This window comes from Crocuta crocuta, unplaced genomic scaffold (assembly GCF_008692635.1).
Source record: "Crocuta crocuta isolate KB4526 unplaced genomic scaffold, BGI_CrCroc_1.0 scaffold675, whole genome shotgun sequence".
Lineage (NCBI taxonomy): Eukaryota > Metazoa > Chordata > Mammalia > Carnivora > Hyaenidae > Crocuta > Crocuta crocuta.
Window position 1 is genome coordinate 1195792 of NW_027528796.1, and position 15381 is coordinate 1211172.

At 60.8% G+C, this 15381-nt stretch overlaps 2 protein-coding genes across 2 annotated transcripts in view; one reads left to right on the forward strand and one right to left on the reverse strand.

Annotated features, from left to right (window-relative positions):
• Positions 1-15381, forward strand: part of SLC19A1 (solute carrier family 19 member 1) — a 98146-nt gene that overhangs the window by 55285 nt on the left and 27480 nt on the right. The gene's annotated exons all lie outside the window — the stretch shown is intronic.
• The window catches only part of COL18A1 (collagen type XVIII alpha 1 chain), a 50303-nt gene that overhangs the window by 31824 nt on the left and 3098 nt on the right, over positions 1-15381 (reverse strand). The window contains 1 exon segment of the mRNA XM_077755351.1: positions 6546-7090. Coding sequence (XP_077611477.1) covers positions 6546-7090 — 545 coding nt within the window.

Sequence of the window (15381 nt, forward strand, 5' to 3'; positions counted from 1 at the left end):
GGAGCCGAATGAGCCCGGGGCGCGGACTCCCAGGCGGGGTCTGTGTGGCGCCCCCCGCGCCGCCGCCGCTCGGCCCCGAACCCGCTCGGCTGAGCCCTTGCACTCAAGCACCAGAGGCCACCGGGGCCGCTTTCTAAACGTGTCCCTGCCTGGAAATGGTGGGTGTCCACACCTGTGGTTTCCAGCTGCTTTGTTTTTCTCTTAACGTTTGATCCGCTGGGATTTACTCCCGCGCGTTTTCCCCAAGCAGAAAGCACACTTGGAAGTTCTGAGCTCTAAGAGAAGGGCCGGGTCAGGGGTCAGGGGTCAGGGGTCAGCAGAGGTTCTCTGTAAAGAGCCAGCTGCGGAGGCCTCGGTCTCCGTGCCGCCTGGTACGCGTCCACTCGGCACCAGCCACAGCCAGTGCGCCGAGGGCTGAGCGCGGCTGTTCCCAGCGTCACCGACACTGAGATGTCACTCAGGTCATTTCCACGTCGCGAGAGTCCCCTTCTGATTCGCCCGTTTCAACGTGTGAAAGCCTTTCTCGCCTGCGGGCTGCCCAGAACAGGGGATGCTGGATGTGTCCGCGGGCCATGTGCTGACTCCCCTCCGCTATTCTGTATATTCCTCCAAATGACCTTGAGATTCCCTTCATCTCCTGACCCTCGATGCCATGACCTTCCTGCTCCACACCAGCACGGGGCACGTGACAGCAAACCAACAACACCCCTGCGTGTCCCCAGGTGAGCCCTGCTTGAGGGCCCCACTCACTTCCCACAGCTGCCGCCTCCAGGAAGCACTCCTGGATCTCTGACCTTGAGGCCAGTCCTGCCGGACGGACTCTGTACTCTCGGCTCCATGCCCCAACTGCTGATGGTGAGGCCATCTCCCTGTGTGGCTGTGTGCGCGTGCCCACGTGTGTGCAGCTATGTGCTGTGTGGGTACATGCTTATATGCATGTGCACACACGTGCGTGCACTTGCACACATGTGCTCGTTCAGACACATGCACCTGCTTCTGGAGGGTGGTCGGGCCTGGGCGGGACTCAGGTGGAGGGAGACCCCTGGCTCCACAATCACCACAAGGTGCTCATTTTCCCAACTTGCAGGGGGAGGCGGCGGCTGAGGAGGCAGGACCGCAGGGGAGCCGTCGGAGCGCAGGTGCTCTGCACACACACGCGCTGTCCTCCTCTGCACGAAGGGGCTGACACCGTGGGCAGCCACTATGACTCAGGGCCACCAAAGTGGCTACTGGCTCACAGGCTGACGTGGGGTGCACGGAGCTGCACAGGGTCCAGAAGCTGGGCTGACTCAGGTGTTGGAAACATGGCCGCAGGCAGGACCATGTACCTCATCTTCACTGTTCTCCCACCAGCCACAGCATGTTCTGGAAGACCAGAGGCAGGAGCTGCCCGTGGCTCTGTGGTCAAAGCCCAGAAGGAAGCTGTCCTTGTTCTCAGCTGGATTCAGGACGGTCATTGGTTCCAGAAGGTTCTTCTGGGCACCTGGGTGAGGACCAGCACCCGACGGGTGAGGTCCAGGCCCCGTGGCGCCCCAAGGGAGGCCGACAGACGGTGGCCAGACTGTGGGGCTGAGGGACCGGGGGCGGGGTCGCCGTCCACGGGCCTGTCCCCAGGCTGCTGGGTGGCCTCACTGCGGGAGGATGCCAGTGGTATCCTTCTGGAAGGTGGAGATGAGATCTCCATCTCTTTAAGGAAGAGAGTGTCCAGGCACAGAGAGCACGGTCTCCGGTGGGCAGAGGTTAGCCCCCAATGTCTCACCCACACCAGCAGGGGCCTGTGTCTAACCCCAAGCCCAGCAGCCCCCGCACCGCTGCAGCTGCTGCTGCCATCAGACCCAGAGTCACCCTCGTGGGTCCCTGCCGCCGTCTCTCCAGGCGCAATGCCGCCTGCTGCTTCGTGGCCGCAGAGCGCAAGGTCAGACTGGGGCCCGGCTCTCCTCACGGTGGTCACCGGGGAACGCACTGCAGAGCCATCAGGGGACTCGGGGACGGCCTGACCGACCGCGCGGGACTACTGCTGAGAACCCCTCCAGGGCCCTGACCCGTGAGCCGTGGCGCGTGGAGGAGGGGCAGCTCGGCGACTGGCTGCAGACAGGCCCCCGCAGCTGAGGGGCCCGGGACGAGAGGCGGTCCACGCCAGTGGTGCAGGGAGTCGCTGTGGGCAGCGGTTGGCATATTTAAAGGACAAGTGTTCTTCCCTGCAAATTCCTGGACGGTCCAACCACCACGGAGAGTGACCAAGCTGTGTGGGAGGTGTATGAGTGCGTATGTGCATGTGAATGTGTGCCCGTGTGCATGCAGTGACAGCACATGTGAGCGTGGGAGCTCTGTGTGGATGGGTTATGTGTGAGCATGTGTGTGAGTGTGCACGTGTGCGTGAGCATGTGTGGGAGCTCTGTGTGGATGGGTTATGTGTGAGCATGTGTATGTGAGCACGTGTGTGAGTGTGCATGTGTGTATGTGAGCACACATGTGAGCTCTGTGTGGATGGATTACGTGTGAGCACATATGTGTAAGTGTGCACATGTGTGTAAGCACGTGCATGAGCTCTGTGTGGATGCGTTACATGTGAGCATGTGTGTGAGTGTGCACGTGTGTGAGCTCTGTGTGGGTGGGTTATGTGTGAGCACGTGTGTATGTATGTGTACACATGTGCATGTGAGCACATGTGCACACAATGACAGCACTGTGAGCATGTGCCCATGTGAGGTGTGTACGTGAGTGTGTGAGAGCACGTATGTGCACGTGAGCATGTGTGCATGCAGTGACAGCACGTGTGAGAATGTGTGGGAGCATGTATGTGCATGCAGTGAGGTGTACACAATGTGTGAGAGCACGTGTGTGCATGTGAGGGCTGCATGCACACGAGCACACATGTGCAGACCAGGAGCGGGGAACGCTGCACACACCTCACACACGCCCAGGTGCCCTGCACCAACCAGGCTCCTGGGGGCACCAGCTCCCCGGGAAATACGGGCCACCCTGTAAAGACGCAGGGGGCAGGTCGGGGGCAGCACTGGCTTCGGGCTGGAGATGCAAGTCCTCAGCCCTCCAGTCCCGCTGACGGAGGGCCAGGGTGGCCCAGGTGACCGTTGGGAGACGCGAGGGCAGCACAGGGCAGGTGTTAAATTCTAGAAGGTCGAGCTCTCCACGGGGCAGCAGGGGTGCCGTGAGGGGAGGGCGTGGGCGCTCCCGGCAGGTGGGGTGGGGGGCAGACGTCCCACCGTGACGGTCCCCACAGACCCCTCCTGGGGGCTCGGAGCTTCCGGCACCAGCGCCTGGCCCGAGGCCGCTCCCCAGGCTGCAGGCAGGGGTGCGGGAGGGAGGGCGGGGCTGGCTGCGGCTCCCGGAGCCACGTGCACTTCCCCGGGGACGCGCTTAGCGGGGAAGACGGCGGTGGTGCAAAAGCCACAGGAGCCACTGCAAACACGGGCCGGACCCGGAGGCGGACGCTGTGAAATCTGGGGACGTCCTGCTTTGTTAACAAAGACCGTCGAGCGCGCGTCCTGTCGTGCCGGGCTGCCCGCCGTGTGGCGGACTCGTGTGATGAGAACCCTGTGCTGTGCAAGCCAGTCACGGAGGTCACTGGCCTCCGGCCAGCGGATTCTGGGAGGTGACCTTGACCCGGCCTCAGGGCCCTGCCGGGAAGCGCCGTGTCCTGGTGGTGGGTGGAGGCTGAGTCAACCTGCTTGTGGGGGTAGGGGTGGCATGTGGCGCTCGGGCCAGACTCCCCCGCCTTCCTCACCCACCACAGCTGCGCCCCTGCTCCGCGGCCCCTCACCGCCTGCTCGCGCCCGGCCCCGGCCGAGGGGCACGGGAGCACCTGCTGCCTCACGGTTCCTTCTCGTGGGGGCGCGTCCGGGCAAGCGCGTCCGCCACAGGCAGCTTCTCTCTCCCCCTTGATCGCGGCAGGAAATGGCAGGGATGCGGCGGCATCACGTCGAGGNCGGCTCTCCCGCGGTCCGGGGGGCGGATCTGAGTGCTGGGCTGGGGGCCTTGGCCCCTGACGACACTTTCTGGCCCGCTCCGCGCCCTCTGGGCATCGAGCCTGCCACGGCTGGGGGAGCCTCCTGGCTCCAGTGGGCCGGGTGCTTACTTCTATGGAATGGGGCCCACAATGCCACATGCGGCGGGAAGTCCCGTCGAACAAGGGAGATGAATGTTCGGCGTGAAGTGCCATCGCTGGAGCACAGCCCCAGGGCCGCGTCTGCTCCGGGGGTGGGGGGTGGCCCAGGGAGGAGCTGCACAGAGACGCAGGCGTGCGGCCAGCAGCGAATGGGGAGAGAGTCTAGGGAAATGCGGCCGCAGAGCTCTGGAAATGGTAAAAAAAAGTAAAAAGGCACAAAACCACCGAGAAAGAGTTGGAAATGGCGCTTCAGGGGAAGCGCTGTGAACAGAACTGCGAGGCACACAGGGCCCCCCGGTAAATACTTATCACCACATTTGACTCAAGAAAAAGAATAAACCCGAAAAGACCAGTTTTTCTGACCAGAGGCAAACAATCAAGGTTCTGTCCAGACCCGCCTGGACCGGCGCCGGTGAGGGCGGGGTGCCCCGCTTCGGAGAGGCCGGAGGGGACGCCCGGCTTCCTCCTGGCTCCCCGAGTCCCGAGCTCGCTTCTGCCAAATCTTATAAATCACGTGACGTGAGTGATCCTTCCCCAGGAACTTCAATTCAGAAAGTCTGCAAAGCCCTGTGCTAAACCGATTTGTCTTCTGTTCTACAAGTTTCTCTCGGCCAGCTGGAATCCGATCAAACACCCACACAGAACATTCCTGAAGCCTCGAGTCCGTGGGGACAGAAGGAGCCAGACTGCTCTTGGCTCAGGTGCATGTGACACAAGTGAAGTCAGCTGCCGCCGGGGAGAGCAGGCCACAGCCCAGGGCTGCGGAGGGCGCCGCCTCGCTCCGCCCGGCCTTCCTAGCCTGCAGAGCCTCGGCCGTGACGTTACGTGCCATGTGCGTATTTTCTCACCATGGGTATTTTCCACATAAACACTTTAAACATCTCAATGGTTTGAACAAAAAAATGACAAGGTGAAAAGGGAAATGACACACTAGGAGATAGGAATCACAGTGCACAAAGCAGAGGGCCATTTTCTCTCCTATATAAAGAGTTTGTATAAGTCAATAAGAAATTATTGAACCCAAGACAAAAATGCAAAGAACATGAACAGGCCAGTCACAAAAGAAGAAATGCAAATACCCAAAAATCATGTAAAAAAATCAAAAGCTGTCTACATTAGCAAACGAGAAGTGCAAGTTAAAACACCCACTGTTTGCCTATTTCAACAGGCGAACGTGTTTCGCCTCCGTGACACACAGCCCTGACCAGGCACAGGGAGGCGGCGCTGGGCGTCCTCACCCGCGATGCTGGGGACCCGGGCAGCCCTGACCCCACCAGCACACGGGCAGCCTTTCTGCGAGGCGTTAGAGGCGTGGGGAACGCGCGGGGCACTTTTCTATCCTCAACTTCCCGGGAAGTCACAACAAACTGCCAGGGGACGCAGCCCCCTCGACGGACGGCTCTCTCTGACTTCTCTGCAGCTAATCATGTTTGAGGATCAAAATGAAAACACAAAGAGGCCCAGTTTGGTGTCAAAGTCCTGCCGGCTCCCAGACCCCATGGGTTAAAGCTCCTGCCAAAGGTGAAAGGTCAGCTTTCAGCACCCAGGTCACCAGCACTTAGAACAACTTTCATCAAGCAGCCTTTGTCTGGGCAATAATTAACTTTCTGTCCCCCGGGGACACGGCCCCTTCGGCACACACAGGGGCCCCTGTCTGGACCACAGAGTGGGGACGGTCCAGATGCAGGCTGGCTCCAGGCTCAGGGCTAGGGGGTCTGTGAGTCAGTGTCCCTGGAGGGTGCCCACGGCGTGTTCGCGGGAGGCGGGAGCCCAGCTAATGCTTCCCACAAGTGAGGGGCTGAGGGCCCGGGAGAAAGACCCCGTCCAGGCTCTGCGATCGGCCTCCCCCCAGAATGAAGGCCAAGGCCAGGCCTGGCGGGGAGGGGCTTCCCCCAGGACATGGTGGAGACCGCCACGAGCCAGCTGCCCTGGGGAAATGGCGCCCTTGCTGCTCGCTGCTCGGAGGCTGAGCTGCGGGCCTGCTGCGTGGTTTGGTGACAACACGGGTCAGGCTGATGCTGGTGGGTGACCTGAAGCGGCCACGGTGCAGCCCCCCCACAACAGCCCACGCTGAGCGCTGCGCTCCGCGGATACCGCGTTGAGCTTCCCAATTCTGACTGTGCACAGGTCACGTCGCTACGCCTGGACGCCGGCCCCTGCCCACCCAAGGGGGCCTGGAGCCCCGGGGTCACCACAGGCACCACGCACAAGGAGGGGCTCCTGTGTGCCACGGACGGGATGCAGTTAGGAAGGTGACGGCCCCAAGGGGCCTCTGAGACTCCCCCCGGGGCCCGCAGGCGAGCGGCTGGCGGCTCTGCCCCGCGGCTGGCCCTCACCCTGGGGCTGGCACGCGGGGCAGGGGCAGGCTGTCCCTCGTGCCGGTGGCTGGTCCCACGGGGCGCGGTGGCCATCAGCTTACCTGGAACTTGTCGGGGTCCGCTCCTCCAGCCTGGGCCACGAGGAGGCCGGCGCCGGGCTCCAGCTCCAGGGCCCGCGGGGAGCGCACCAAGGGCACCCTCTGGAACAGCTCGCAGTCCACGAACAGCGCCGCGGTGGCGCCGTCCACGCTGAGCGCGAAGCGCGTCCACTGGCCGGTGAAGGCGGGCAGGCGGAAGCTGGCGGCCGTGTGGGTGCGGGCGGCGCCAGGCTCGGTGTACAGGAGCTGGATGTGCTGGTGCCCGTCACGCACGGCCGTCAGCTTCACGCCCACGGAGACCAGCGCCTGGGCCGCGTCCGTGATGGCGAACAGCACCCCCGCAGCCTCGGTGGCGGGCCGGATGTGGAAGAGCAGGGAGAAGTCGCGGAAGAACGGGCTGGGGAAGTGGTACCGGGCCACCTGGCCGCTGTTGGCGTCCGGGCCGAAGACGAAGGCCGGCCCGACGTCGGGGTCATCCACCTGGGTCACCTGGGGCGGCGGCGGCTCTCCCAGCAGCTGCAGGAGCCCCACCTCCGTGCCCAGGCTCTCTGCAAAGAGGAGGGAGACCCCGGTGAGGCTGTGCCTGGGAGACACCGAGCGGGCAGGGTGCCGGGGGGCACTGAGTCACGGGGGGCTCCCCACCCGCCCGGCACCCTCCCGGGGCCAGGACTCGTGGCTCCCGGGCCCGAAGTGGGGCGAGCGTGTGGCTGCACGGCCTGCAGAGGGTGCCGGGGGCTGCACCCCATCCTCACCCCCCATGTGGGTCCACCCCACCCCCCTGGCCCCTTCCCACCCTCAGACAGTGGGAAGGAGACTCCGGCCCCCGTCGGGGGGCACGGACCTTCACGACATCACCGCATCACAGAGAGAGAGCGGAGCACAGGCCGCTCCCTGCGGTTTGTCTACCTTGCGATCCAGCCGGGACCTAATCAAAGCCCCGGGGCCGGAAAATCAGAGCGGGAGGCGGCCGGCTGTCCCGGCCGGAACCAGCCCGACTCTGCGCCTGCTCATTCGTGATGCGGCGAGTCCCACCCGAGTGCCCAGGTTTGTCAGGGGCCTTCCTCCCCCTCACGGTGTCCACGCTGCGCTGCCACAGCCGCCCCGACCTGGAGAGGGGCCACGTGGCCGGGAGCCACCGGGGAGAACTGTGGTCTCCTTCACCAACGGATGCTCACACGGGGCGGCCCCTTCCGCTCAAATACCCTCCTCGGTCCTAGAGCACGTGCCCCCGGCCTGGGCTGAGGACGCAGCCATGGTGCCCGGAGTTCTCTCTCATTTCTCATCCTTCCGGGTGGGACCAGAGGTTGCTGGGGGGGAGGGGGCACCGGCGCTGCCCCCCATGACCCAGCCCTGGGCCCCAGCAGGGCCTGACTCGACCGGGCACCTGCACGAGCCTGCGGGTGAGGCGCCGAGAACACCTCCAGGGAGTGCAGGGGCCTCCGCAGCCGGACGGCCTCAGGGTCGGGTGCTGGGGGCGGAGGGCGGGGCCTGCTGGACACAGGAGGGGCCCCGCCAGCTCAAGGAGACACCCATACGTTGGTGGTTCCCTGCAAGCACGCCCACTTCCCCAGGTGGCGCCCAGCCCGGTCAAGGGCCGGGGCCTGAAGCCCTTTCTCTCGAGGCCCCACCTCCGGCCCGGGTGTGGCCTTCCTCCCAGGTGTGATCACCGGGCACACGCTCTTCTGGAAACGGGCTGCCGACCAGCGGTGTCCCGAGGAAGGTGGGGAGCGAGCTCGCGACCGTGTGCACGAATGCGTGTACGCATCTGTGTGCACTGGGGGCCTGGGGTCTGCCGGGAGCCACGGGCCCAGACTGGCCCGGGACTTCCCAGGTCAGAGCAGAGAGATGCCGAACCCCGACCTCCTAAGGCAAGTTCTGCTCTCAAAGAGCTCTTTGAGAACAAAGAATGGGAACAGAAGAGAGACAGATGCCACCCACGTGAGGACATGCACTGGGCACCTGCCGGGCCTGGTGCTCGGAGGTGGCGGAGGGCCGCTCGGCTGGGCACGGCCCTGACGTCCCGCCCGAGAGGCAGCACCAGCAGCCAGCCAGGCCTCCCCGAGTCTGGCAGGTGAGACCCTCGCGCAGATGGCAAGTGGGGAGCAGCCAGGCGCCGGGCGATAGAAGTCTCGGTGGCACGGTGGCCCGGCCTCGGTGCCAGGGAGCAGGGGCCCTTCCAGAAAGACCCCGGGGCCCTGGGAGATCAGTGGTCACTGGATGCTCAACGACAGACACTGCCGTCCACCAAGATAGCAGCTGCTGTGGTCGTCCCTTCAGATCAGAAGCTCCCCGGGCCTGAGGCGCACGCAGGGAGATGCTCTGAGATGAAGCAAACAGGACTCTCACCAGCCTGCGTGCCAGTGACCGTGACTCAACTGTCCCCAGAGTTTCACACGGATACGCCCACCACCGCCCCTCCTCCCAGGCAGCTACGAGCTTTCTAAATTAATTCTGGANGCTCACAGACAGCTCCCTTCTCTCCATGAAATCGTTCATGGTTCCCATAGGGAGGAAGCCTCGAATGCAACGGCCTGAAAACCACTGGTCCATTCTCCAGGCAGAGGCGAGCAAGGGGCCGTCTCCCCGCAGGCGTCCGAGCAGCGGCTGCACTGCCGCCGGCCCGGCCTCTTCGGGCAGGAACCCGCAATCTGCCCAAGCTCTGGGAGCTCAGAACACCTTGGTGGGAAGGCAGCGGGTGACATCTTTGGCAAGCGGGGGTCCGTCTTGTGAGCCCACACTCCCCTCAGATGGAGGAATCGGGGGGACTTGCCTAGGTGAAGACAATTTCCTTTTCAGCAACCAGGCCAGCCATGACCAAGTGGGATTTAAGCTAGGTATGTGAGGCTGGTTTGACATTTGAAAATCAACAAACGGAAAATCCGTCTCATCAACAGGCTAACAAAAAAGAATCACAAAATCACATCAGTAGATGAAGAAAAAGCCTTTGACAAAATCCAACACTCATTCATGGTAAAAACTCTCAGTAAACTAAGAATAAAGTAGAATTTCCTCCAATTGATGAAGAATATCTATTTAAAAAAATGTTTTTTACATTTATTTACTTTTGAGAGATAGAGACAGCACACAAGCGGGGGGAGGGGCAGGGAGAGAGGGAGACACAGAATCCAAAGCAGGCTCCAGGCTCAGGGCTGTCAGCACAGAGCCCGACGTGGGGTTTGAACCCACGGCCTGTGAGATCATGACCTGGGCCAAAGGGGGATGCTCAATCGACAGCCACCCAGGTGCCCCTGAAGAATATCTATTTAAAAAACCCGTACAGCTCATATCATATGTAATGTGGAGACTCTTGAAGCTTCCCACTAAGATCAGGTATAAGGTAAGGATGTCTCTCTCACCGCGCCTTATCAATATCATGCTGGAGGTCCTTGCTAACGCAGCAAAGCCAGACAAGGAAACAAAAGTACACAGATGGGGAAAAGAGAGATAAAATCTGTCTGCAGATGGCATGATTGTCTATGCAAAAAAAATCCAAAAGAATTGACAAAACAAAACAAAAACAACACTCCTGGAACTAATATTATAGCAAGGTTATAGGATACAAGATTAATACACAAAATTCACTTTCTTATATACCAGCAATGAGCAAGCAGAATTTGAAAAACATAATACCATTTACATTAGCATTCCCACAAGTTAATTACTTAGGTGTAAATATAACAAATATATGTACAATATCTATGTGGAGAAAACTATAAGACTCTGCTGAAATAAATCAAAGGCCTAAATAAATGCAGAGATATTCCATGTTCATGGATAGGAAGACAATACTGTGAAGATGTCAGTTCTCCCCAACTTGGTCTATAGATTCAATGCAATCCCCATCCAACTCCCAGCAAGTTACTTTGTGGATATTGACAAACAGATTCTGAAGTTTATAGGAAGAGAGAAAAGACCCAGAATAGCCAACACAATGTTGAAGAAGAACAAAGTTGGAGGACTGATACTATCGACTTCCGGACTCACTATAAAGCTACAGTGATCAAGACAGTGCGGTGGTGGAGAAAGGAACAAACTGATCCGTGGAACGGAACAGAGAACCCAGAAAGAGAGCCCCACAGAGACAGTTACTGGTTCCTCGACAAAGGAGCAGAGGCAATCGGGGGGCAAAGGGAGTCTCTTCAACAAGGGGTGCTCGAAGAACCAGACACCCACACGCAAAGGGGGACCCTGGACACAGGCCTTACACTCTTCACAACAATTAACTCACAGTGCGTCCCAGACCTAAACGCACAAGGCAAAACTGTTTAACTTCTAGAAGAGAAAACAGGAGAAACCTAGGTGACCTCGGAGAGGAGGGGGCTTTTAGATCCAGCACCAAAGCTACCACCTAACGACAAGCTGGCCTGCGGAGAAGTGTAAGGTTTCTGCTCTGCGAAGACACTGGTGAGACGGGAAGACGAGCCAGAGGCTGGGAGAAAACACGTGTAACACATGCGTCTGATAAAAGAAGACACGTCCGAACGACACAAACAACACTTAAAGCTCAACAATAAGAAAATGAACAACTCAATTAGAAAGTGTCCAAACGGCCTGAAGAGACGCCTCCCCAGAGACGACACGCAGTGTCCACGTCATCAGGGAATGAGAGTGAAGACGACGACGACACCACCGCGCACCCGTGAGGACGGCCACACCCCAGAACGCCGACAACGCGGATCGCTGGCGGGGACGCGGAGGGGCGGGCGCCTCCTCCCTGCCGCTGGGAGAGCAGAGCGGTGCCGCCGCCTCGCAAGACGGTTGGCTGGGTTCTCACAAAACTGAACACGCTCTGACCACACGACCCCGCGATCACGCTCCTGGAGGTCTGCCCGGAGGAGGTGACCATCCATGTCTGCATGACACCCTGCACACAGATGCTCACAGCAGCTGGATCCATAACTGCCAGACCTGGGAGCCACAAGGTGCCCTCCGGGAGGGGACGGGCAGGTACGCCGGTGCCTCCCGACACCGGGACGTAGGCAGCGCCAAGAAGAAACGGGCCGTCAGCCACGAAAGACACGGAGGAACCTTAAATGCAGGTCAGTAAGTGACAGCAGCCGGTCTGAAAAGGCTGCGTCCTGTAGGATTCCATCTGTGTGACGTTCTGGGAAAGCAGGGGCATGGAGACGGCAGGAAGGTCAGGGTGGCCGGGGGGCGGGGTGTGTGGATAGTGGGTAGGCAGTGAGAACACTCCCTCCTCCTCACAGTGCTGTGGTGGTCGACCGCGGTCATCACACACCTGTCCAAGCCCACGTGACACGCACGGCCAGAGCGAGTCGGGGGACACCGTGGACTCTGGGTGGTGACGCGTCAGTGCAGGTTCACAGACGGAAACGCAGCTCAGGGGCGGGATGTTGACGGGGGGGGCTGTGCGTGTGAGGGGACGGGGAAGTAGGACACTCTGACAACCCACTGAGATGTGACAAGCCAATTATCAGCCACATACACCCAACGACGGGGGAGAAAGTCCTGGAGACACGGTCTCATCCCCCTTTCTCGTTAGGACAGAACACGAGGACCTCGGGGAGACAGATGTGCAGACCCCCCGAACCTAACGAAGTGTGTGACGAAAGCTCCGGGCCTGTCACGTTGTTACATACGGTCACAACCACAAAGGAAAAAAAGTCTGGGGTGAGTGCGGAACCTAATGTTGATGTCAAAGAGGAAAAAATACTGAGAACAAAGACTTCAGGAAACGTCAAAGGCTTGATGTCAAGGTGGATTGAGAGACTGATAAAGACCCTAGTCGAGCTGTCCCCCCCCCCCCGTTGGAGGTCTGACAGCCCACACCTGTCTGCACGTTCAACACGACCCATCAAAACCCGAGTCAAGTATTTCCAATGATCTATGGGAGAAAGTGCCCAACGTCACCAGCGATCTTTGCAGAAGGCTGTGAACCCCCGAGCTCAGGGCACGCCCGGGTGCTGCTGTCACCCAGAGTCTGCAGGGGAGGTGAGCGGGGCCGGTACGGCATCACCTGTCACGAGAAGCGGGAGATACGTCGCGGTCTGGCTTTGGGGTAAAGCAGAGCCCACCAGAATGAGTGTCCCCCAGAGTGACACACACAGGACATTTCTGAGACCCAGAGTCATGGAAATGAGGGACTTGGGGACACAGAGGAAGTGAGCCCGTTTATGGAAAGCAGGAGGGAGAGAACAGGTGCGTGAGAGCGCACACGCGCACTGTCGCAGGGGCGCAGCGGCCCCAAGACGTCCCTTCCGCACAGTCTAGAACCTGCAAGTGGAACTTGGCAGGTGTCATTTGTGTTTCGGCCCCAGATGGGACAGTAACCAGATCTAATACCCTTAACGCACACCCTTAACACATGTGTGTCTTCCAGCCAGGGGCACGCAGGCCGTCCCCAGAGGCTGGAAAAGGCAGGGGACAGACTCCCCCTCCAGCCCCCAACAGGAGCACAGGACAGACCCCTTGATTTCAGCCCGGTGAGACGGATTTCAGACTTCCCCTCGAGAACCGTCAGTTACACATCTGTGTTGTTTTAAGCCACTGAGTTTGTGGTCATTCGTTACAGCAGCCACAGGAAACTTAGTACACACACGTATGCGAATCCATGGAAGGAACGAGAAGCCGGCGGCGAGGGGCCGTGGAGGCTGGCTTCGGCCCTCTCGTGTGACTCTGGTCTCCACGCCAGCGTGTTCCTGGGCTCCTTCTGGGCCGAATGTAACCCAGGGGAGAAGCAGCAGAGGGCAAGATGACGGGGCAGGGTGGCCCTAAGGGATGAGAGTGGCAGGCAGAGGCGGCCCCCTAGGGCCAGGACTGTGGCTTCGGGAGAAGGAAGGCTCCCTCCAAGTGGGGCTGCCCGCCGACGTCTGACAAAGGAGCCGTGCAAAGAGGCGGGGGCGGGAGAGTTCTACATACTTCCAAGACGTGCTGCCCGGAGTGGACAAGGCAGCACCCACCACGCACTCCTGCCGGTCACCAGGTCACCCTCTGGGCGCACGGCCCCAGGGCATGAGTGGCTGCCGAGCCTCCCGTGTACGGCAAAAATCAGGAGCTCAGAGAAAGGACTTAGAGGGAAACCGGCATGGGCAGTGGGGGAGAGGCTGGGCCCGGAGGCCAGGAAGGGAAGGGAATGATCACTGACGACATCCTACGCTGGAATCACGGACACCTGCCCCCACCGCCTGGTTTGTGGGTTCTCTCCACACCCGTTTCAAGACAAAAACAAACTGCATAATAACATGTGATTCGCATTCTCACAGGGTAAACCTGATCCAATATCCGGATAGATGGATGGGGGTGGGGTGAGTAGGTGGGTGAGTGGATAGGTAGGTGGATGGATGGATGAACACGGGGGGGGGTGGACTAGCTGTTCACATGAAATATATTAGTAACAACAGTTCAAGATTTGGTTTCTCTACTGAAAAGGAAAGCAGTCAAAAGTGACTTCCCTGTGGCAGGACGGGCTGCTCCTTCACTAAGGGGAAGGACAGTGTCGGCGAGCTGCTCCTGTGGGCCCCACGTGGAGGGCCCACCACACGGGCACAACCACAGCCGCCATCTTGCTCCTCCTCAGTGAGCTCTTGTCTGCACGATGTCCCCCCTCAGCTTCCTCTGTGCAGGACGGAGTAACCGCTGGAGACAACGGTGAGTTGAGGCTGAGGGGGGGGACGGTGAGGAAAGCCCCTCCCGAGCGCCACGTGGCTCCTCACCTGCAGACAGTCTCCTCCACCCGTGCGGGCACCTGACATCCCAGCTGGAAGGAACGCAACACCGAAGCCATTGCGGTGCGTCTGTGGAGAGCTCGGTCGGGGTCCCCACACAGTACTGTACGTTACCAGGGGGTGTGAGGTAAGCTTAAATATTTTTCCACGAAGACGGTCTGTCTTAAATCAAAGCGAAGTGAAGCCTCAAGTTACCGAGCGTTTAAACCGCGCGGTTTCGGAATTCACGTTTCGCTAAAGGTGGTGGGTGTGAGCCCGGCAGCGGGGGGGGCCCGAGCACCGGCAGGTCCAGGGCACACGTGCCCAGGTGACGGCGCCCGCCTCAGGACCGTCACAGGGACGAGACCCCACCGGCCACCCGGGGTCCCCACAGCCTGGGGTTCTGCTGGTCCAGCGTCCGTGCGGCACTCCGGTCCCGTCCCGGAGCTAGGCTGCCTCGGTCTACCTCCCAGCCCCTCTCACTAGCTGTGCAACACACACGTCTTCATCCCCCGGACCCGGTTTCTCCCCTGGACACAAGCACAGCACCTACTCCGAGGCTCAGAACATGACCTCGTCTTCACCGTCAGGCTGCCCGTCACTGTCCTGTCACTCGGTGCCCCCTTTCCCAGGGGACGGTCCCCTGCTGGCTGAGCCTCCCCTGTGGGGGGGCCCTACCTGCCTGAGAGACAAGCCCCCACAGACTTGGCGCAGGTCCCCACGGCGTGCTGCCCCATGGCCAGCTCCAGCCACAGCACGGGGGGCCACAGCGGCCCTCTCCCCTCGACCACCTCCCTGGGCCCCAACCAGTGGCTGCACCGTCGCCCCGACCCCCCGTCCAGGGCTGGAGCCAGCCCCTCCCCCTCCCTGCAGCGAAAGGCAGATAAGGAAAGGCTCTTCCAGCAGGCGGGACAGGGCTGCGGCTTCAGGCTGGGGTGCTGGGGCCAAGGGACCGTCCACACCCCACTGCCCCAGTGCGAGGGCAGCGGGGCCGTCTCTGCCCTGGGGCCGGGGGCCCGCACGCAGGACACACTGAGAGAAGGGACAGGAATGGTGGCGCCTCGGCAGGGAGCCTCTGTGGGCAGGGCAGTGGGGGGCCCGGGAAGGAACCGGCATGCGCTTTGGGGCCCCCTCCTCTACAGAAACCCTGGCCCCCCCTCCTCTACAGAACACCT